The sequence below is a fragment of the Lontra canadensis genome, unplaced genomic scaffold, assembly GCF_010015895.1.
Source record: "Lontra canadensis isolate GAN:19392208 unplaced genomic scaffold, GSC_riverotter_1.0 scaffold107, whole genome shotgun sequence".
NCBI classification, from domain to species: Eukaryota; Metazoa; Chordata; class Mammalia; order Carnivora; family Mustelidae; genus Lontra; species Lontra canadensis.
This window is the reverse complement of record NW_022631101.1, coordinates 4,267,503-4,289,033: the sequence shown is the minus strand read 5'-3', so window position 1 is coordinate 4,289,033 and position 21,531 is coordinate 4,267,503. Positions and strand designations below refer to the sequence as shown.

General features: G+C 58.3%; 3 protein-coding genes across 3 annotated transcripts; 2 read left to right on the top strand and 1 right to left on the bottom strand.

Moving 5' to 3' along the window:
* Nucleotides 1-1,538: 1,538 nt before the first annotated feature.
* Nucleotides 1,539-12,027, top strand: SLC17A7 (solute carrier family 17 member 7). The gene is made up of 12 exons (XM_032839225.1): nucleotides 1,539-1,656; nucleotides 5,792-6,044; nucleotides 7,088-7,206; nucleotides 7,483-7,597; nucleotides 7,676-7,763; nucleotides 7,919-8,005; nucleotides 8,098-8,240; nucleotides 8,883-9,032; nucleotides 9,203-9,335; nucleotides 9,947-10,057; nucleotides 10,267-10,394; nucleotides 10,604-12,027. The coding sequence occupies exons 1-12, from the start codon at nucleotides 1,595-1,597 to the stop codon at nucleotides 10,895-10,897; spliced, it is 1,683 nt and encodes a 560-aa protein (XP_032695116.1). The 5' UTR covers nucleotides 1,539-1,594; the 3' UTR covers nucleotides 10,898-12,027.
* A 171-nt stretch (nucleotides 12,028-12,198) lies between these two features.
* GFY (golgi associated olfactory signaling regulator) lies at nucleotides 12,199-15,631 on the bottom strand. Its single transcript, XM_032839207.1, has 4 exons — nucleotides 15,532-15,631; nucleotides 13,443-14,643; nucleotides 13,016-13,189; nucleotides 12,199-12,534 (listed from the first exon to the last, which is right to left on the bottom strand). Exons 2-4 carry the CDS (start codon nucleotides 14,620-14,622, stop codon nucleotides 12,335-12,337), a joined length of 1,554 nt encoding a protein of 517 aa, XP_032695098.1. The 5' UTR covers nucleotides 14,623-14,643; nucleotides 15,532-15,631; the 3' UTR covers nucleotides 12,199-12,334.
* Nucleotides 15,632-17,172: 1,541 nt separating this feature from the next.
* Nucleotides 17,173-17,980, top strand: PTH2 (parathyroid hormone 2). The gene is made up of 2 exons (XM_032838862.1): nucleotides 17,173-17,297; nucleotides 17,806-17,980. Exons 1-2 carry the CDS (start codon nucleotides 17,173-17,175, stop codon nucleotides 17,978-17,980), a joined length of 300 nt encoding a protein of 99 aa, XP_032694753.1.
* Nucleotides 17,981-21,531: the final 3,551 nt, after the last annotated feature.

Genomic DNA, 21,531 nt, shown 5'->3' with positions numbered 1-21,531 from the left:
GTGGTGCTAGTGGACGGCTCCGCGGGCTACTCTTCCTCAGACCCAGGAGTCCGGGTCTCCAGCCGCTCCTCCCTCAGACCCTGTAGTCCCAGCCCCCAACCTCCCACTCCCCGGGAGTCCGGGGCTTTCTCAAACATAGGCAAAACTGAGACCCAGAGACCCAGCGGGACAAGGCGAGAAACGGGAGGCCGTGGCGGGCAGTGGCTGCTGGGCCACCGGGTCCGTGCGCCCGCCCGCTGCGCGGGCTGCTCCCTCCCTACCCCCTTGAGAGCTTGTGCCACATCATGAAAATTTAATCCCAAATGCATTTGCGGCCCGACTCAGGGAGCCTGTGAGGAAAGGAGCACCCTCCCGGGGCTTGGATCTGGAGGTGGACTCAGCGTCTGGGAGAAGGGCTGGTCTGGCGAAAGGAGCAGGGGCAGGACCTGGGCGGGAGAAACAGTCCGGGTTCAACCCCAAAGGGGCAGGGCTGGCAGAGATGGAGTAAGAAGGCGGGGACAGACCCCAGCAGGAGGGGACACAACTCAGGGGGTGGGGAAAGAAGTCAGTGGGTGGGGACAGAACTCCGACGGAGCGATTCCGGGGGGAGGGGGCAAAAATTAGGGCAGGGACAGATCTCAGGGGAGGGGACCGAACTCAAGGGGCGGGAAGAGAACTCGGGGGGAGTAGGCACGGAACTCAAAGGGCGGGATAGATTCCAGGCTGGTTGGGAATTATGGGGGTCGCTAATGGGGACGGGCGTGTACTTGAGAGATGGAATTCAGAGGGGAAGGAAATAGAGGATGAAAGAATCAGGAGGGGCATGCGCCCCGAAAGGAAATAGAATTGGAAGGGGATAGAATTTAAAAAAGGAAAGATGGAAACAGCGGATGGAAACCAAGAAGGAAGAAATCGGTTGGGGGAAGAACTGGAGGGGACAATGGGTGGATCGAAATAGGGGTCGGAATTCAGGGGGGAAAGAATTCCCTGAATGGGAAAAGCACCCTCTGAATGAGGAAGTTAGAACTGAGGATGACGAGGGATGGGGATGGAAATCGGGGGGCGGGATGTAGAACTGGAGGGCACAGAAACTCGCAGGGATGGGCTGGGAGGATGAAAACGCAGAAGATGGAACCGTAGGGGACGAAAAGCAAGGACGAAATTAGGGCGAACTAAAAAGGAGAGGGAAACCTCAGGTGAGCAAAGAGAACTCGGGAAGAGAGAAAAGAAGCTGGGGGGATGGAACGGGGAAGTAACTCTGGGAAGCGATAGAACTGGGGCGATGCAACTCAAAGGAGCGGGTTCAGAGCCCAGAGGCGTGGTCTTGGAATGAGAGGGCAGGGGCAGAACGGAGCTGGAGGGCTACAAAAGGGGGCGGGACTAGAACTCAAGAGGCGTGGTCTATCGGGGATGGGCGGGGCATCGCCACCTCCCGCCCCGCCCCCGACGCTGAGTCCAGCTACAGCCCCCAGGCAGCCAGCACACGCAGCCTCCTTCCCCCCGAGCGGAGCTGCGGGGCCGGCCGGGCCGGGGCGGACCCCGGGAACCCGGACGCGGCCGCCCGGGCCCGCGGGCGGGGGGATCGGCGGGGGGACCGGCGGCAGGGACAGCCACCATGGAGTTCCGTCAGGAGGAGTTTCGGAAGCTAGCGGGTCGTGCCCTCGGGAGGCTGCACCGGTGAGCGTGGTGAGGGTCCTGGGCGGGAAAGAGCCCGAGGGCCCGCGGAGGACGCACATTCCCACCCGGGCCTGGACGGACAGATGGACGGGCGATGCCCGTGGGTGGGGGTTCCACCCATCTGTCCGGTTTTCTCCCTCCTTTTTCCGTGGTCCCCTCTCCTTGGTCCAGTCTCATCCATCACCTCGTTCATTTTTCCGTGCCCCACCCCACCCCACCCCAGACTTTATCCTTTTTTCCTCTCTTGGGTCTCTGACCCTCTTCCCCACTTTTGGTCTCCGTTCACTTATCTTCACTCTGCCTCCTTTCTTTGGATCTCTGCCCCCTTTTGGGTCTCTGTCCCCCACCCCCAAGTCTCTGCTGCCCTCTCTCTAGGTCTCCAACTCTTTCCTTTTGGGTGTCTGTTCCCCTCACTCTGGGTTTTTAGTCCCCCATCCTGGGTGTCTCCATCTCCCTGTGTCTTCTCAGTTTCCATCTCTCAGAGAGTTTAATCTGAAGCTAAAGCGGATTGGGGCCCATTGGTCCTTGTCCTTGAGGAGAGCTAAGCTGGGAGGAGAAGCCTGGATATCCTGGGTCTCTGGGGGAGAAAGAAGTTGCAGGCCATAAATGAGGCTCCTGGGCGATCGTAGACTTCCCAAAGGATATAGCCCAGAGCTAGGAAGGACTTCCTTTCATCCAGGGAGATGACCCCAGTGACCTGAGTGTCTCCAGGGCAGTCTGGACACCTCCCCCCAGCCTCTCACCCCCAACCCCAGCCCTGGCTTCAAGTCAGAGAAATTACTCAGCTGCGGAGAAGCCTAAAAATATCTGGCCATAGTGCGGGGAGGAGACGGCCCCATCAGCACCATGCCCCTGCTGCCGTTCCCTCCAACCCTGTCCCCTTAGCCCTGACCCTATCTTTAGTTGACCCTCAGTCCATCTCCTTAGGCTGTGCAAGTCCTTCTCTAAGAGGAACACTAGTCCTGCTCGCCGCAGGTCACCTCCTAGCCCCAAATGTCCCCCACCCTCTAGGAACTGGAGGGATGGGAATAAGGCTGGACAGAAGGGAGGGGGCAGGAAGATGGTGCAGTGGGGGGAGGGGGAGTTGAGATAACCTCACCCCTTCTTTTCCCAATCTTCCAGCCCCTCCCCACCCTTTTTCTCGCCTCCTTTCACGAGTTTCTCAAAATACATCAGTGCGAAGTCAGGAGAGGGAGAGAGACGTGCTGATGGAGGGGGCCGGAAGGGGGTGGTGGTGGCAGGAGGGATGTGCTCTGCAGGCCCCCTCCCTCGGTCCCTGCTTCGCAGCTTATCATCTGTGTCTGGGTTGCTCTCAGTCTGTCTGTGCCTAACTTTCACCTCTCTGAGCTGCCTCCTGAGCAACCCCCTCCCCAGCCGCAGACCCCAGAGCTCAGAGCTCCCACCAGGACACACAACCCTGGGGTTGCCCCATATCGGGCATAACCCCCTGATTCCATTCAATCCTTTAGACAAAACTGGGAAACTGAGGCTCAGTTCGAGAAGGGGGAGAAATCCACAGATAAGTACAAGTGTCATCATTTGAACCCAGGGCAGCCCCTCCCAAGCTGGGGATGGAGGCTACAGTTTCCTCGAGATGAGATGAGTGATCCCAGAGTGGGTGGGGAACTCCCTCAGCCCAGGAAACAGGCGGTAACCCAGAGTGACTCGGGGCAAGGACGCAGGAGGAAGGGGAATGCAGGAGAGACAGGCACCAAGGTGTCTCCTTCCTGAGAGCCAGGCCCTTGGTTGGGGCGATCCCGGGGGCCAGGAGATGATCAGGACCCATCACTACTCTGGTGTGTGACTTTGGATATGCTATTTCTGCTTTCTGAACCTCCGTTTTTCCTTAGCTGTGCAATGGGGAGACAGTATCAAGGGATATAAGGGGATAGACACTTGGGGCAGCAGGGGAGCAGACAGAGAACCCCAGAGAAGCAAAGAGAGGGAGACTGCGACACCGTCTTCATTTTGGTGAACTGCTTCCTAAGGGCGGCTTCTTCCTCCTCCTCAAGTCCTCAGTCCTGAGTTCCAGCCTCCCAGAAAAGGGAGGAGGATCTCCCTCCAGGCTCTCCCCTCTCTCTGGTGGGGAGGGGAAGCACTTGGGTCATGTCAGCTCTGTGCCCCTGGTTCTCCTATCCTGAGATGATCAGTATCACTTGGAGGTTCCCTCTCCGTAACCTCACATTCTACCCCTGCTCCCATTTTCTACATGTGGGAGCCCCCATCACACCCCATTTAGAAAGCCTTGGTCATGGGGCACGTGGGTGGCTCAGTCAGTTGAGCGTCTGTCTTCGGCTCCGTTGTGATCTCAGTGTCCTGGGATTGAGTCCTGCATTGGACTCCTTGCTCGGCGGGGAGCCTGCTTCTCTGCCAGACGCTCTCCCTGCTTGGGTTCCCTCTCTCTCTCTTTCTCTCTCTGACAAATAAATAGATAAATAAAATTAAAAAAAAGTAGAAAGCCTCGGTCAGAGATCCAGACACATTGGAGTATTAGACTGAGAATCAAATTTCAGGGGCTGCGAGCACCTCCTGAGTGTCAGGGTCAAATAGCAACCACAGGGTTCTGGGTCAAAGTCTAATCGCACTGGCAGGCACGTTCTGAGTTCTGACTCGGGGTGGTGGGCGGTCCCCACCACCCTGCACTGTCATTCTGGGGCATTTATTCCCCCTCTCTCTGGCTCTCATTCCTCTACCCTCCAGGGTTCTGTCCACTCCCCCAGGCTCTTTCTCCTACCCCCGTTTCTTAGCGCCCCCCCCACCTCCTTAAGTTCTAGGATGGGGAGGGTGGCTGTGTTCTCTCATCTCATCCCGCCTCCCCCCCAGACCGTCTGGCTGTTCTTTCCTCCCCCGTCCCAGTCTCCCTCGCCTCCATCTGTTCTAGCCCCTTCCTGGGATCCAGCCCGATCCCCTGGCTGCGTACCCGCCTCAGAGAGGGGCCGTATCTCACAAATCACGTCTCTCCTCGTTCTCCTGGTCTCTCCATCTTTCTCTCAACGTTCTGGTCTCTGCATCTGCAGCCTCTCTTTTGGGTTTCTGTCCCCACCTATGGTTGGGTCTCTCTGTTCCCCCTCCATCTCTGAGTTTCTGTCCCCTTCCCTCCTAGGGTCCCTGTTCTGCTCCCCCTTTTCTCTCTGGGTCTCTGTCCCACCGTCTGTATCTCTGATCCTTTTGTTTCTGCCTCTGTCCCCCTCCCATCTCTGTCGCCCTCCTTTTGGGTCTTTGCACACCTGTCTCAGGGCACCTCTCTTTCCCGGCAACCTCTCTCTGGGTGTGAGGTGGCTCTCCAAATACGCTATCCATCATCACAGACTCAATCCCCATTCCAGAACGGGCGGGGGCGAGAGCCACGCTGGGGACTGAGCCAATCCCCCTACCAGGGCCATCTGTCCCTTTCCAGGACACCACCCGCCACCCCCCCTCCCTATCCCCTAGCTGACAGCCTGAACTCAAGTTTCCCCAGGGGATGACTGGCTGGGCTGCTGGATTCCAGGGACCCTGACTTCTCCCCCGCCCCAGGGAATGGGCTTCTGGTGTCTGAAGGGCATCAGCTGGAAGTCAGCCCCACACCTGGGGCCTGGAAGCAGGGAAGGGCACACCACTGGGGGCAGGGGAGGAGGGCGGGCGGTATATATAGCAGACGTGGCTGAGAAGCATCTGTTCTTTTGACACCTTTGCTGAAGCATCTCCTTAGCGCCTTTTGCTTCCTCAAATAGACTCATATCTGGGAGAGGGGGTTGGAAAGAGTCTCTGGGCCTCGGGGTGGGGGCTGGGGGCACAGGCTCTTGGATCACCAAGTGTAGTTTGGGGTCTAAAACTCCCGAGTCGAGAGATAATGGGGCTGGGGGAAAGGGGGACTGAGGACCTCCACACCTGAGTCTGCAGGAGAAGGGGGCTGGCAGCATGAATTTCTGGTCTGAAAGGGACGGAGGGAGGGGGTCCAGCTTCCTGGATCCCAGGGGTGGGGGGAAGGAAGCTAGAGAAGTTCCTGGACTCCTGGGGAAGGAGGGAGTGCGGGCTTAGTAGGATCCTTAGGGTCTTGAAAAGCAGCAGATTTTGCCCTGGACTCCTGTGTCGTGGGAAGGAGGTGGCCGGCGGCCTGGACTTACGAGAGTGCTGGACTCTTGCTGCCCCGCAGGCTTCTGGAGAAACGACAGGAAGGTGCAGAGACGCTAGAGCTGAGTGCCGACGGGCGCCCAGTGACGACGCAGACCCGGGACCCGCCGGTAGTGGACTGCACCTGTTTCGGTCTCCCTCGTCGCTACATCATCGCCATCATGAGCGGTCTGGGCTTCTGCATCAGCTTCGGTATCCGCTGCAACCTGGGCGTGGCCATCGTTTCCATGGTCAACAACAGCACGACCCACCGCGGGGGCCACGTGGTGGTGCAGGTAGTTAAGGGGCGTGGCCTGGCACGCGGGCCCACCTAGCCCTGCCCACTCCCTCTGATGACGTCACGCTCCCCCCGGCGACGCCCTGGCCAAGCCCCTTCTAACCCCAGCCTGAGCAGCCCCGCCCATCCGCGCGTCCCCCTACTGCTGGTTCCCTTCTGCCTCAGGGCTCTCCCCTTCCTAAGCCTTGCCCCCGACCTAAGTGAAGCCCCGCCCCTATTTAGTTCAGGCCCATGATTTACAAATGCAGACTCAGCGCCGGTATTGGGGTTCCTGCATGTTGCCCCTGCTCCCTTGTAAGGCTCCTAGCAACTTTGCTCCACCTGCCACCCACGCCTGTCCCAGTGTCACAACCTAATCCCAGTCCCATCGCGGGCTCCACGCTGAAGTTTGATCCTGGCTTTTCTGAAGTTCGGTCTCCGCTACATCCCGCTTCATCTGCTCTGGCCTTTACCTGAAGGCCGCCTCATCTCAGACTTTCTCCCTATTTTTTTTTTTAAATATTTTTAATGTAACCTTTACACTCAACCGGGGGCTCGAACATAGAACCCCAAGATCAAGAGTTGCATGCTCTACCGACCGAGCCAGCCAGGCGCCCCACTTTCTCCCTATTTTAACTCCGGTGTAGGCCGTGCCCCTACCTCAGGAAAAATTACCTCGCACCTTCGCACCTTCGCTGCTTCCTGACTACACCCCCCGCCCCCCAGTCACTCCGCAAACAGTTCGTAGGTTGGTTAAGAGAAGTAGGTGGAGACACAGTCCCCACCCCACTGACGGGCCCCTAGACATTCAGAGAAGGGGCCCTGGTGCCGGGAAGCAGGCAGAGTGAGGGTTCCAGGCAGGGACAGGCCCGACTGCTAACCGTAGTGCGGCCAGCCGCCTGGGCAAGCTGAACCTGGAGGACTGCGTGAGCTCTGATTGGCAGGTGTTTTGTCGTGAGAGGGGTCCTTGTTGCTGATTGGCTGAGGGAGGAAATCTATCTGTGCTGATTGGTGGAGGGTCAGAGCCTGGGCCACTGGTTTGACGTGCCTTTTGGCCCGCAGAAAGCTCAATTTAACTGGGATCCAGAGACTGTTGGCCTCATACACGGCTCCTTTTTCTGGGGCTACATTGTCACCCAGATTCCCGGAGGATTTATCTGCCAAAAATTCGCAGCCAACAGGTACGTGGCTGGGGTCTCAAGGTGGGCGGGAACTACTTAGAAGGTGTGGCCTGGCATTTACGGGCTGGAGGGGGGGGATAGGAGGGGCCTGGGTTGGCGGCGGGGTCTTAGAGAAAGGCGGGGTTTGTGGTTGTGGGAGGTGAGAGTTGCAGAGAAGGTGGGGGCGGAGGTTCTGGGGGACCACAAGGCCTGGCCCTCCGTGGTTAGAAAGAACAGAATCCTAGCTTTGGTGGGATCGCTGGACCCCATTCTTGTACTATGGACTCTTCCCACCAGGGTTTTCGGCTTTGCCATTGTGGCTACATCCACTCTAAACATGCTGATCCCCTCAGCTGCCCGAGTCCATTACGGCTGTGTCATCTTCGTGAGGATCCTGCAGGGGTTGGTAGAGGTAAAGCCCCGCTCCATACGACCCTGTGCCTGTTCTCACTCCGCCTCTTCTCGTTGACTTTGGTTTTCTCCTTCCTAGGGGGTCACGTACCCTGCCTGCCACGGCATCTGGAGCAAATGGGCCCCGCCCTTAGAGCGGAGTCGCTTGGCAACAACAGCCTTTTGCGGTGAGCAGAAGGGGCTGGGATCCAGACATGCGGGTCTGAGGGAGGAGGGACTGTGGCCTGTATTTCTGTGTCCCCGGAAGGCAGGGCCTGGGAGGCCCCATTCCCGGATCTGAGGATAGATGAGCCTGGTCTACACATTGCGTCCTTCCCCTTAGGTTCCTATGCTGGGGCGGTGGTCGCGATGCCTCTCGCTGGGGTTCTGGTGCAGTACTCAGGATGGAGCTCTGTGTTCTACGTCTACGGTGAGGGGCCCGAACCCCTTGGTCTGGGTGGCGCAGGGGCGGAGCGAGGCTGGTCGTCACCTCGCTTCCATCCCTCTCCTGACCCTCCCCAGGCAGCTTCGGGATCTTTTGGTACCTGTTCTGGCTGCTCGTCTCCTATGAGTCCCCGGCTCTGCACCCCAGCATTTCGGAAGAGGAGCGCAAGTACATCGAGGACGCCATCGGCGAGAGCGCCAAACTCATGAACCCGGTCACGGTCAGGGCCCAAGCCTGGGGGGGCGGAGGCGCCATGGGGCAAGGAGAGATATTCAGGCAGGGAGGCAGGAGAAGAGGGGGCTTCGAACCTCCACAGTGTGTAGATCGCGGTGGGTTCCCCTAGACTCTCAGGGGAGACCAAACTGGGAGGCGCGGTGGGCGGGGCTAGAACCTAGGAGGCGGAGCTAAAGCGCGGGGAAGAAAGGATTAGCAGGTGCTGGGTACAGAAACCATGTGGGGCGTGGTTAAGCCAGCAGATGCGGGATTTGAATGTGGAGGATTCACTCAGACCTTGGGGTGAGTGAGGCTAGAATTAGGGGGCATAATGGACTGGAAATAGATTCGGGGGCTCACATTTACGGGTCCCTGAGGGTCATCGTGGGGTCCGGACACCTATGCACCTGTGGGGCACTGCAGAGGCGGGACACCTGCATCCCTGAAGTGTCACTGTGAAGCTAGGATGCCGAGGTCCCCACAGGGACATGGCCAAGTTGGCGCCCCTGCGCCCCTGGAGGTTTTGGTGAGGTCGGGAAACCTGAGTCTCTGTGGGACTATAATTGGGTGCCTGAAGAGACACGGAGATAGCCCAGCCCAGGTCTCTATCTGAGCGACCTCTCCTCTCCACCTCCCCGACCCCGCACAGAAATTTAACACACCCTGGCGGCGCTTCTTCACGTCCATGCCAGTCTATGCCATCATCGTGGCCAACTTCTGCCGCAGCTGGACGTTCTACCTGCTCCTTATCTCCCAGCCCGCCTACTTCGAAGAGGTGTTTGGCTTCGAGATCAGCAAGGTTGGGCCCAGGAAGGAAAGGCAGGGGGCGCAGCGGGGGGAGATGGAGCAGCGGGCCTGGATCCCAAGAGGTTGGAACGAGGGGCAGGGAGGAGCCAAAGGTACTGGAAGCGGGTGGAGATGCCGGGCCAGCCGCCCCTGAGCCCTCGCTCTGTACGCTTTCTGGCGCAGGTGGGTCTGGTGTCAGCGTTGCCCCACTTGGTCATGACCATCATCGTGCCCATCGGCGGCCAGATCGCGGACTTCCTGAGGAGCCGCCGAATCATGTCCACCACTAACGTGCGCAAGTTGATGAACTGTGGAGGTGAGTGGGGCGGGGCCCTGCGCGCCGTCTGGGACGGCGGGGGCGGGGCGGGACCTCCGGAGGTCGGAGGTGAGGTCAGGGGCGTGTCCAAAAAGGCGTAGACCGGGTGAGGCCCGGCTTGGATGGAACAGAAGCTCCAGCGGCCCTCTCGAGGCCCTCCGGTGGAAGGACAAGGCGGGTGTGACCATCGGGTGGAGCCCCGGGGAGACCAAGTTAGGTCTGGCAGGGCGGGGCCTACATGGGACTGGGCGGAGCAGGACCGGAACTGGGCGATCTAGAGGGGCAATGAATGGGGGACCTGGAGAGGTCTGCGGGGCGTGCTGCCCAATCAGTGAGAACCGAAGAAAGGTGGGGAGGTGCACGGGTGGGGGTCGGACCCTGCGTCTTCAGCGCGCCGCCTAGGGAGGCAGTAGGGCCATGGAGCCGGGGCTGTGGTGGCTCTGGGGCACGTGGTCGCGGACGTTAGGGAGGTGAGGTTTTGGTTAGGACGGGCGCAGGCGGAATGCGAGACAAAGAAGGCTGAACGGGACAGGCATGGAGGTGGCCGGGCTGGGGCTGGAGGGGCGGTGTGGGGCCGCCGACGCTCAGAGAACACGGCCCTCCGGCCCTAGGCTTCGGCATGGAAGCCACGCTGCTGCTGGTGGTCGGCTACTCGCACTCCAAGGGCGTGGCCATCTCCTTCCTGGTCCTCGCGGTGGGCTTCAGCGGCTTCGCCATCTCTGGTGAGAACCGCGAGTCCGCAGCTTGGCGGACTCGGGACAGCTCTGTAGGGAACTTCCTGGCTCAGGAAGGGGACCTCCCAGCCTGGCAAAAGGCAGCCTGGAAAGAGCAGGAGGGACGGGGGAGGTTGCGATGGGAGGAGGAGCGGCTTGGCGGCGGGAGTCGCCCGAGTGAGGTTCAATGGAGTGACGCCTTCTGGCTGCCTCGCCAGGGTTCAACGTGAACCACCTGGACATCGCCCCGCGCTACGCCAGCATCCTCATGGGCATCTCCAACGGCGTGGGCACGTTGTCAGGCATGGTGTGCCCCATCATCGTGGGTGCCATGACTAAGCACAAGGTCCGTGTGCCAGCCCTGACCCACTCGCCCTCCCCGTTTGTGTATGGGACCTCCCTGACCGGCTTCACCGTCTCTGGGCTCCATCCCTGCCCTCTCCTGGTCTCTCGGCTTCCCTCTGGATCTCTGCCTCCCTCTCTGTGCACTCGGGTTCTCGCTCCACCTTCTGTTTCTCTGTCCTCTGACCTCACCTCCCCCTTGTCCCCCCACAGACTCGCGAGGAGTGGCAGTATGTATTTCTAATTGCCTCCCTGGTGCACTACGGGGGTGTCATCTTCTACGGGGTCTTCGCTTCCGGGGAGAAGCAGCCGTGGGCGGAGCCTGAGGAGATGAGCGAAGAGAAGTGTGGTTTCGTTGGCCATGACCAGCTGGCTGGCAGCGACGAAAGCGAAATGGAGGATGATGCTGAGCCCCCTGGGGCTCCTCCCGCCCCCCCTCCTTCCTATGGGGCCACACACAGCACATTCCAGCCCCCAAGACCCCCACCCCCTGTCCGGGACTACTGACCATGTGCCTCCCACCGAATGGCAGTTTCCAGGACCTCCATTCCACACATCACTGGCCTGAGTGACTGTCAAGGAACCCCAGTTCTCTCTGTCCTGCTGCAGGCCTAAGAAGCACTCACCCTCTTCCCCAGTGCTGTCAAGTCCTCTTCCCCTCCCAATCGCGCCTCTCAGGGGTAGTGAAGCTGCAGACTGGCAGTTTCAAGGATACCCAAATTCCCCTCAAAGGTTTTCCTTCTCCACTTGTTCTGCCTCAGTGGTTTCAAATCTCTCCTTTCAGGGCTCTATTTGAATGGACAGTTCAATCTTTTACTCTCTCTTGTGGTTTTGAGGCACCCTACCCCGGCCCTTTCCTTTAACCCCCCCCCCCCACTCTTGGGCTAACCCCCACCCCCACTCCCAGACTACTCAGCCTTCCTTGCCTTTCAGAAACATTCAAGGTCTTCCTCTAGAAGTTACAAACCTCTCCCGATTCCATTTTGCATTTTCCAGGTTGGATTAACCAATCGCCCATCCCCGCCATTCTAGGGATCGGTTCTCACCAGCGTTTCTGAGGGAGAATGGCGGTTTCAAGCCCCCCCCTCCCCGCAACCCCCTCCCTTCACCAGCAGGTTCTGCTGAAGCACCAAATTCCCCAAGACCTTCTCCCTAGCTTAGCACAATGTCTAGGGAAGCAAGATGACGGTTTTAACACTATGCCTCTCTCCACCCCCATGCACTTTTTCTGACATGTTTTCAGGTCTGAATAGTGGCTGCTCAAGACCATCGACTCAATGGTGTGAAGCCACCATCATTGAACTTCCCTGTGGTGGTTTCCAGATGCCCCTCTTCCCCTTAATTCCTTGCACTTTATTCTCCTGGGTGGTTTCGAACTACTCTTGTTTTCTCAGTGGCCATTTGTTGTGTCCCTCAGGGGCTAAACGACTCAAAATCTGGGATCCTTCCCTTCTCAGACTCCCCTCTTTCGGCTTAGAATTTGGGGACCATATGCAGGAGGAGTCATGGAATCCTGGAAAGGGAATGGGGCTGGGAGAGAGGGGTGTTTTCCCCTGGAGCAGGGTTGTGTCTTTGTGTCTCTGTCTCTGTGACTGTAAACCCTGCCTCACTCCCAATAAAATGCTTTGGTGTACACACTCAGCCCTCATTGGCCTTGGCGGTCAGAGAAGCCTGGGCCCCCAGCTCCCTCCTCCAGTCAGACCCAGAGTCCCAGGGCCCCAGCCCTGTCCTCTCCCAGGAAGCAGGCCAGAGTAGGGGTCTAGTCAGGGGAACACTTGATTTATTCGGCCTCAGACGGTGTTCTCCGGTCACAGCGAAAGCATCTCGGTGTTGAACGTCCTATCCGAGAGGACTACTATGCAGCAAAGCGTGCCGGGAGGAAAGGACCTCTGGGTCCTTCCTCCGTGCGGGGATGGCGCGGGTCTGGCAGGACGCGAGTGGGGCTCACACGAAATTGTTGGGGAGTGTGGCGGGGGAGAGCGGCTCCAGGCTCTGGGGTCGGTTCCCGCGGGGCGGCGGGGGCAGCTTGGGCGGCAGGGGGGGGGGGGGCGGTGGCTGTTTAGTGGCGATGTGTGAAGGGACCCAAGCATCCGGGGCATAAAAGTAAAGGTCGTAGGGGTCCTTCGGGGCTTCCAAATGCATAACTGTGGGAGCAAAGGGGAGAGGGCATCACTAGGCAGACAGGGGTCCTGTCCCCTCTGCTGCGCCGCTGGCCAAGGAGGAGGCGGGAAAGAGGATTCAGATTGTTTTCTGGGCTTGGGTTTTCAAATTAAAGGGTGATGCCCCCCAGAATCGAAGAGGGGGCGTGGCGTCGGAGCAGCAGGGCGGGGCCTGCAGTGGAGAGGGCGGGGTATACAGGGCTCCCCTGGGAGGGGGGAAGGGGCGGGGCTTGTGGGGATCCGCGGCTCCCAGCCTGTTGCAATTCCCAGCTGGACTGGGAGAGGCGCTGGACGTGTCGCCGGGAATTTAGGAGCACTGGGGGGCAGAATCATGGAAGGGTCAGGGCTTCTCTTGACCTTGGTTGGGGGACCTGAGTTTTGGCAGGGCGCCCTAAAGTGCCAGGCGAAACCGCGTTAAAGAAACATGCAGTCATTTAAGGAGAGGGGCGCTGTAAGGGTCGCTCACCAGGTTCATCTCCGTCGTTTGGAAGCCGGTGGTGTGCGAAGGGCCGGTGTCGAGCCGCCCGGCGGTAGAGACACCAGAGCAGCAGGAAAATGCCGATCAGCAGTCCGGTCCCCGCGAGGAAGAGGCAGAGGGCCCCACCCGTCGCACCCCGGGGGCGCCCCACCAGGGTCACGCCTGAAGGACCAGGGTTCAAGGATTGAGCAATCTAAACTCCCAGCCCCCACTTCCAGAGACCCAGGAGCCCCGGCCTCCCTCCACCCTCACATCCCCAGACGATCCCTCGGCCTCCTCCTGCCTCGCACTCAGGAGCGGGGGCGGTGGGCGACGGAGGGGGGTGTTCCCTAGGCCGCCCTCCCTCAGACCCAGGAGTCCCGACCCCCAGCCCCCTCCTCCCTCCAACCCAGAAGTCCGGGTCCTGGCCCCTCACCGGTCTCCTCCACTCGTTCCACCACGATGATAGTGCTGACTCTCTCACCTCGGCTGCGCCGCTGGGGGGCCCGCGGAGTGGCAGGGGCCGGCCGACTGGGGGAACCCAGAGGAGCAGGGGGGGCCTCAATCCGGGCTGAGGGAAGAAGGGCATCAGGCCCTTTCAGGCTAGAGTTCTGGGAGGCCTTCAGCTCAACTCTCCCAGGAGAAACTGAGGCGGGCAATTTAAGGGACTCAGGCTGGGTCGCTGCAGGGGTTTCTGGTTTGGGACTCAGGGGCAGCTCATTTAGGTCAGTAGCTTTGACCTTGAAAGGTGTAGTCGATTCTGGGTGAGGACTGGTGGAGATCTCAGGGTCAGAGGTCATGGGGTTCTCTGTGGCATCTTGGTACTGGGGTGTAGGGGATTCTGTTTGGGGCATTTCAGTGAGGCTGGGGTTGTGAGTTCCATGGGATTCTTGGTGGGGGGTCTCAGTAGAGTTGGGATGGAGGGTCTGGAGGAATTCAGAGTTTGGGGTTTCGGTGGTGTCAGGGTTATGGGTTTCTGGAGATTTGGGGTGAAGAATCTTGGTGGGGTCAGGATGTGGGGTCTCAGGGACTTCTGCAAGTGAGACATCAGTGGAGTTAAGTGTGGGAATCTCTGGGGATTCTTGGTGTGGAGTTTGGGTAGGGTCAGGGCTTGGGGTCTCAGGAAATTCTGGATATGGGGTTTTGGAGGGATTGGGTTTGAGCGTCTCAGGGGATTCTGGGTGTGGACTGTCAGTCGGGTCAGGTTTGGGGGTCTCAGAAGGTTCTGGATCTGTCATTTCGGAGTGGTTAATTTTGGGAGTCTCCAGGGAGTCTGCTATTGAGGTATTGGGTGAGTTAAATTTAGGGTTCTCAGAAGACTCTGGGTGTGGGGTTTCTTGGAGGTCATTGTTGGTAGTCTCAGTGAAGTCAAGGCGGGAGGGCTCAGGGGAAACTGCATGAGGTGATTTGGAGGGCTCGGGGTAAGCAGTCGCAGGGGAGTCTGGGTTAGGCAGGTCTCTAGTGGCATTCTCAGAAGCAGGAGGGGAGGTCTGAGAGGGGTGGCCCATCTCAGGGAAGTCGGAGCCTGTAAGTGGCGAGGCCGAAGGGTCGGCCTTGGAACCCAGCCGGGAGAGGAGGAAGACGAGGAAGAAGAGGATCGGGCTGAGAGATTTCATAGTTCTGGGAGACGCCTATAGCTGCGGAGGAGCGAGAACAAAGGGCGTAAGGTTGGAAGCCTGCCGGGAACCCCGGCCCACTCCCAGAGGCCACGCCCACCCCGGAGACCACGCCCCGTCCCCCAGGTGGGCCGAGATCCCTCCCAGCTCCGCGCCCAGGAAAGGAGAGGAACCCAGCTGCAACTCCCTGAAGGCTGTGGGGCTGTAGCTGCCGTAGCTAAGGGAGACGGAGGCGCGGGGCTTCTTGGGAGTCCTAGTTAATTTCCTGATCTGTTTCCCTGAGGGGGTCCCAGGAAAATTGGGAAGGACCTCAGACCTCACCAAGGCCTCAGACTTCCTCTACTTCTATTTCAGAGGGTGTAGACCTCCAAGGGGACCTCCCTTCCTCTCCCATGGCTCCGCGGACACCTTCACCACACAGTTGTTTACACTAGAGGAGGCTCAGAAGGAATGCCTGCGGGCTGGGGGCCCCGACAGGCCGGATCTGAGGGAGGAGGGAGACTCCTGGGACCTGGGAGAGAAAGCTGCTGGGGGTTCACCCCAGTTTCCAGAGGGTGGATGGGCATTGTGGGTCTAAATTCCTAGTTCCTTAGAGAGGAGAGCCCTGAAGTTTCAGATGCCTAGAATTTTGAGGGAGCAAGATTAGGGGTTCTGGATTACAGGGTAGAAAGGAGATAGGTGTCTTGAACTCCAGGGGACTGGAAACTCCGAGTCTTTGGCCCTCAGCAGACAGGGGTGTAGGGTTCTGGATGGGGCAGGACTCTGGTCACTCTGTTTATTGAGGATGGCGCTGAGATCCCAGACTCTCAGGACTGGTCTGGGGCAGACACCTAGGTGTGTGCTCAGGTGGAGGTGGGGGTGCCAGATACCTGAGTAGGACACGATTACTTGGGGCCTGGGGTCTCTTACCTGCTTAGTGAGGTCCAAGATAACAGCAGATGAGCAGAGCTGGACACAGAGATCGGTGAATGCTGCAGAATGGCTCCGGGAGGGGCAGCAGGAGGTAGGGTCCCAGGGACACAGGTGACGCACCTGACCCCATCTCTGGGGATCCTGGGAGCCTGGCTACAGCCTTGTGCTCTTAAAGGGACAGAGATAAAGAATATCATCTCTGGAACAGGGAAGGGAGTTGGGATTGGATCATCCATCTGGTGGAGGGAAATGGCCCAACCAAGCTATCTTCTTTTTGAAACCAGATGTCCAGGGGTGCCTGGGTGGCTCAGTCGGTTAAGCATCTGCCTTTGGCTCGGGTCATGATCCCAGGGCCCTGGGATTGAGCTCTGAGTCTTGCTTGTGCTGTCAAATAAATAAAATCTTAAAAATAAAATCAAAAAGAAAAAAAAAAATAAAGAAACCAGGGATCCAGGACATCTGCCATCTCCTACATGAAAACCCAAGTCTAGAACACTGGGTCTTACTTGAAGACCCAGGAGTCTGGGCCTCCAGCTGTCTCCCCACAGATCCAGGAATCCAGGCTCCCAGGCCTCTCCTCTCTGGGGAAATAAGAGTCCAGGGTCCCATGTCTTGCCATCACGGATGGAGATCGCTACTGCCCTTTAGGACTTCTGAATCTTGGCTCACCTCCCCCCAGTGTGCAGAGAGCACCCTCTTAAGAGCCAGTGTGAGGGGACTGGGCCTTCACAATGCCCCCAGACTCCTCCCCAGGAAGGCTTAGCTTAGCCTCATGCACAGGGTAGCCTGGGGGCCCTGGCCTGTCTTTCCCCTCTTTGCAGATTTGCCTGTCACTTCACCTGCCTTCACCCCACCCCCAACCCCCATTACCTTTCGCCTTCTGCTGCCTTTCTCCCCCTCCATCTCAGACTCTATTTTTTTGGTTCTCTGCTGCCTGGATTTCTCTCTGGGCATCCCTGTGCTAGCTGGCTGTCTTTCTATCTCATGGCTTTCTTGGAGCCCCGGAGCCCCTTCCCTCCATCTCCAGCTGGCTCTTTGTCCCCCCCCCCCCCCCCGCCCCCTTCTTCTTTCCTTCCTCCTCTGTTGCTCCCTTTCTTCCCCTCTGTCACTCTCTTTGTCCTTCCCTCTTATGGTTACTTCATCTATGTGTCTCTGCTTCTCCCCATCAGTCCCTCTGTTGCTTTCCCTGTCTCTCTCTGTGTCTCTGGCTTCTGCTCTGATGGTCCCTCTGCCGGTCTCTATTTTTATCCCTCTGACACACCTCCTGTGTCCACTTCTCTGTCTGTCTGTCTCTCCCCCTCCTGCTTCCCCTCAGGTCCCAGCTCCTGGTCCCAATTAGTTGGTGGCTGCCAAGGCAGAGGCAGGGCCCCCACTCCTGGCTCCTCATTACCGCTGGCGGCTCCTAATGAGCCTGGGGGGGGTGGGGAGCTGACCCGGCGCCCCCAGCCCCCTGGTCTGCGTCACTGCCCGCTGCGGGGGCTGTGGAGGCGATATAAGGGGGCTGCTGCCTGGTTGTCCGAGCCCACTGCGCGGTAGCGGGCCCTGCAAACAGGCGCAGGAGGTGGGTGGGTGGTGGGATCCGGGGTTCTGGGCCAGGACGTGGGCCTCACTGAGCTCTTCCCTGTCTCTCCACAGGTGATGGAGACCCGCCAGGTGTCCAGGAGCCCCCGGGTGCGGCTGCTGCTGTTGCTGCTCCTGCTGCTTGTGCCCTGGGGCGACCGCACAGCCTCAGGAGTCGCCCTGCCCCCAGCCGGGGTCCTCAGGTACGCGCGGCGCCCGGGACACCCAGGGAGGGGCGGGGATTCAGACAGGTGGGACCAGACCCAAGGAGAAAGGGGCACAGAGCAGAGGAGAATGGAGAGGAGGAGGACCGAGAGGCGGACGGAGACCAGGGGTGGAGAGAGGTGGTGGGGACAGGGAATCGGCGCGAGGAAGAGGTACAAGAAGATTCTGAGAAAAGCGTTGAGAGATTTGAGAGGAGCCGAAGCCGCAGCGATTCGTTCCTTGAGCGAAGTTTACTGGGTTCTTAGTGTGCATCAGGCCGGGCTCTGAGCGCTGGGGGTGGACACAGGCATCGACTCCGTCTCTACTCAGAGAGCTTCGAGCCCGGTGAATAGAGACCCGTACAGAGGAAGGCAGGGGGACAGAGGACAGACGCCGAGCCACTCCACAGTGCAGGGACAGGGCTTCGAATTAGACCGCGGGAGGTACAGGTGGCGGCGGGCGGGGGTCCGGGACCCGCGCTAACCGGCTCTTTTGGTCTCCTCGCAGCCTCCGTTCCCCGGGCCGGGTCTGGGCGGGAACCGCCACCCAGCTGTCGCGGCGGAGCCTGGCCCTGGCGGACGACGCGGCCTTCCGGGAGCGCGCGCGGCTGCTGGCCGCCCTCGAGCGCCGCCACTGGCTGAACTCGTACATGCACAAGCTGCTGGTGCTGGATGCGCCCTGAGCGCCGCGCCCGCCCGAATTGAATAAAGATCCCGCAGTGCGCTCTGGTCTGCGTCTCCTTCCTGCGCCCCGGGTGTGCGTGCGGGATACGCGGGCGGGGCTTGCGTCGCTACTCCGGTGTATCTCATCTCCTCAGTCCCCTCTCTCTTTTCTTCCCACCTCCTCCCCCACCAATCATCTTTCCCTCCGTCCACTCCTATTCTCTGCCCCCTGCTCTGGCCTCCCTCCATGCCCCAGCTCTGTCTCTTCCTCTCGCTCTGGGCTTCCGCCCCTTCCCACCCGCGTCTCTGTTCCCACCCCACTTGCGGGTCTCCGTCCTCCTCTCTGGTTTATTTCCACTTCTCTTGTTCCCTGCAACCTACCAGGTCTCTGGTTTCCCTGAGTCCCAGTCCCCTTCTCTAGGTCTCTGTCCCTCTCTGGGTGTCTGTTCGCCATCTCTCTGAGTCTCTGCACTTCTGTATCTTCTCACCCTCCCAGCTTCCTAATCCTCTGCCTCCTCTCTCTACTCTTCTTTCTGCCTCTTAAACTCTTCTTTCCATTCCTAATCGCTTTCTTTTTTCTCTGCCTGATTCCCTCAGATCTTTTCTTTCTTCCGTCGTTTCCCTCTCTCCCTCTTCCAGCTCTTTCTCCGAGAGTCGCCTTTTCCGCTCTCTCCTCACTTCCCAACTTCGCCCTGGGCGCAGTGGAAAGATGGGGCGGGGGTTGCCTCTGGGGCGAGATGAACCTACAATTCAAGACCAGGTTCCCCCAGACCTCGATGTGTGGTATTGGGAAGGGCTGCTTAACCTCTGATCCTTTTTTCCTTCATTTGAGGATTAACCGAGATACACCATGAGACAACTTCAACCCAGTGCCCGCGAAGCAAAACGCGTTTATTAGAAAAGGGTTTCCGCCCCTCTAGCAGCAGCCTCCAGAAGTTTGTTCAGGGTTTTGGCTGCGCCCGTCCCAGGAGACCGCTGGGGCGGGAGGAGAGGACAGAGGGGACCAGGCGTCAGGCTCCCCGAGGCACAGGGCTGAGGCGCTGGTGAAGCGAAGCAGCAGCCAATCAGAATCCGTCTCCTTTTCTCTCTGTCTCGCTCACTGGCTGCTCCCGCCAGGCCTTCAGTCCCAAAGCTCAATGGTGACCATGGCAACCCGCTCCGAGGGGTACGCAGAGGGCTCCAAAGAGCGCGCCCTGGGCGCGGCTCGTGCGGATCGAACGCTGATTCGTCTAGAGAAGAGGGCGGGGCTGGGCGCGTGGGCTCGCGGGAAGGGGGCGGGGCTGGCGCTGGGTGAGTGGCAAGCCCTCGTGTGGGTTGTCTGTCTGGGAGGCGGACCGCGCCCTAATTGGCCCTTAGGCTGTAGGGGTGGGCCTGCTTCTCTCACTCAGAAATACTGAATCATGAAGGAATAACTCTATTCCTCAACACCATCTGGAGTTGACCAAATTTCATAAGACTCTGAAAGTCAAGAGTAATTTCCCCAAGTTGCCGGCGCCAGTAAAGGACAAAAGGGTAACTGGAACGCAGATCTGTGTGACTTCTAGTCTAGACCTTGCCATTACTCTCCTGGAGAAATGGGAGTAAAGTTAGGAGCAGTTACCAGATGCCAGGCCCCCGTCTAAATCTTGCACTCCTCTTGGCTCTCTGAGCCAGGCTCACAACAACCTCGTGAGGAGCTTCATTGGCTTTTGGCTGGAGGGCCTGCTAGCTGGGTCTTTGCCTGAACTCCTCCCATATTTCCTCCCTAGATGTCTTCTGTATGTTCGAGACTTTTCATAAAATGGTGCCTGGAAGCCCTTCCTCCTCCACTCTACTCACCTCTCCCCGGGAAATCTCAGCAATTCCCAACAGGCAGAACCCCATCTCCAGACTGTGGGCTCAAGCCTCAGAAATCTGGCCACTTATTGGAACACTGACATTCACCCCATCTCATATGAGCTTGGTGTTCCCCCAAACCTACTCCTTCTCATGGGTTCCCATTTTGGAACCAGTCACTGGGTCAGATCGACGTGCTGTCCTTGCCCCTTCCTTCAGCACCCTCCTTCACAGCCATCAGTCTCTGGCTCTCTCCTCCCTGCCCTGCCTCTCTCTGCCCTTCCTCTTCTTCCCAGCCACATGCCCAGCTCAGCTCAAGCCTCATCCTCTCCCACCTGGACCAAGCCCCAGCCTTTTCCCCACCTCCTGCCTCCTTTCATATTCATCCCCCATGCAGGCTCAGAAGCTCTCTTCCCAATCCTCCTTGCCCCAATCCTCCTCTTTTCTTTTAATCCCAGCAGCATGGTGGTTTCTATGGCTCTCTGCCCACAGAGGTGCTTTCCCACCAATTGGTCTTCACACACACACACACACACACACACACACACACACACACACACACTATTCTCTCTGCCCATGACACCCTCCTTTGGTCCCTGCTCAATGTAACAAACTTTACTCATATTTCAAGACTGCACCCAGATGTTACCTAATAGGGACAAAATCCCTATCCTTCCAGGACAGGTTAAGTGCATTTTCTGGGTTTCTATGGAACCTACAGCTACCTCTATCACTAACTGCCTTTATTTTTTTAAGATTTTATTTTATTTATTTGACAGAGAGAAAGAGATCACATGTAGGTAGAGAGGCAGGCAGAGAGAGAGGGGGAAGCAGGCTCCCTGCTGAGCAGAGAGCCCCATGCAGGGCTCGATCTCAGGACCCTGAGATCATGAGATCATGAGATCATAACCTGAGCCAAAGGCAGAGACTCAACCCACTGAGCTACCCAGGCTCCCCCACCATCTGCCTTTAAATAGGGGTGACTCTGACCCTCCCTTGCTCAAAACTCTCCCAAGGAACCCTCTGTGGTGCTGAAATTGTTCATATCTTGATCCGGGTTTTGGTTTTGTGGTTGTTTGCGTATGTGAAAACTCATGCACCTGATACTTAAGATTTGCCCATTTATCTGTATGGTTCCATTTTTAGTGTATGCACTGAAGCGAGCATATCCATTTATCTGTATGCAAGTTGTGTCTCAATTAAAGCATAAATAACAACAACAACAACAACAAAAGCAATAAAATCTCTGAAATCTCCCATCATCCTCAGGAGAAAACCAGGGCTCTTCAGCCTGGCATTGGAGGGCCTGTTTTTCTACAGCTTTATCTTCCTTTAACAAATAACTTAATGAATTTTTGAAAAATTTTATTTGAGAGAGAGAGAGAGCATACAAGCATGAGTGGGTGAGGGGCAGAGGGACAAGGAGACTCCCTCCTGAGTGGGAAGACCTTGCAGTGCTCCATCCCAGGACCCCGAGATCATGACCTGAGCCCAAGTCAGATGCTTAATGGACTGAGCCACCCAGACGCCCCCACGGCTTTATCTTCTAAGGTCTAATCGCAGCACATGAATGAACAGTAAGTGATGAGAAAGCTAGTGGCACACTGGTCCATTTCCTGCCGATTGTTTGCCCTGCAGGGGACATCTGTGATGTGTGCCCGGCCCATGTGTCTCTTTCCCTCTTTCTGCCAGGAGAGGGGAGAGGAGTTCAGTTTCCCAGCCTCTCTTGCAGCTAGGAGGGTCATAGCAAACACTT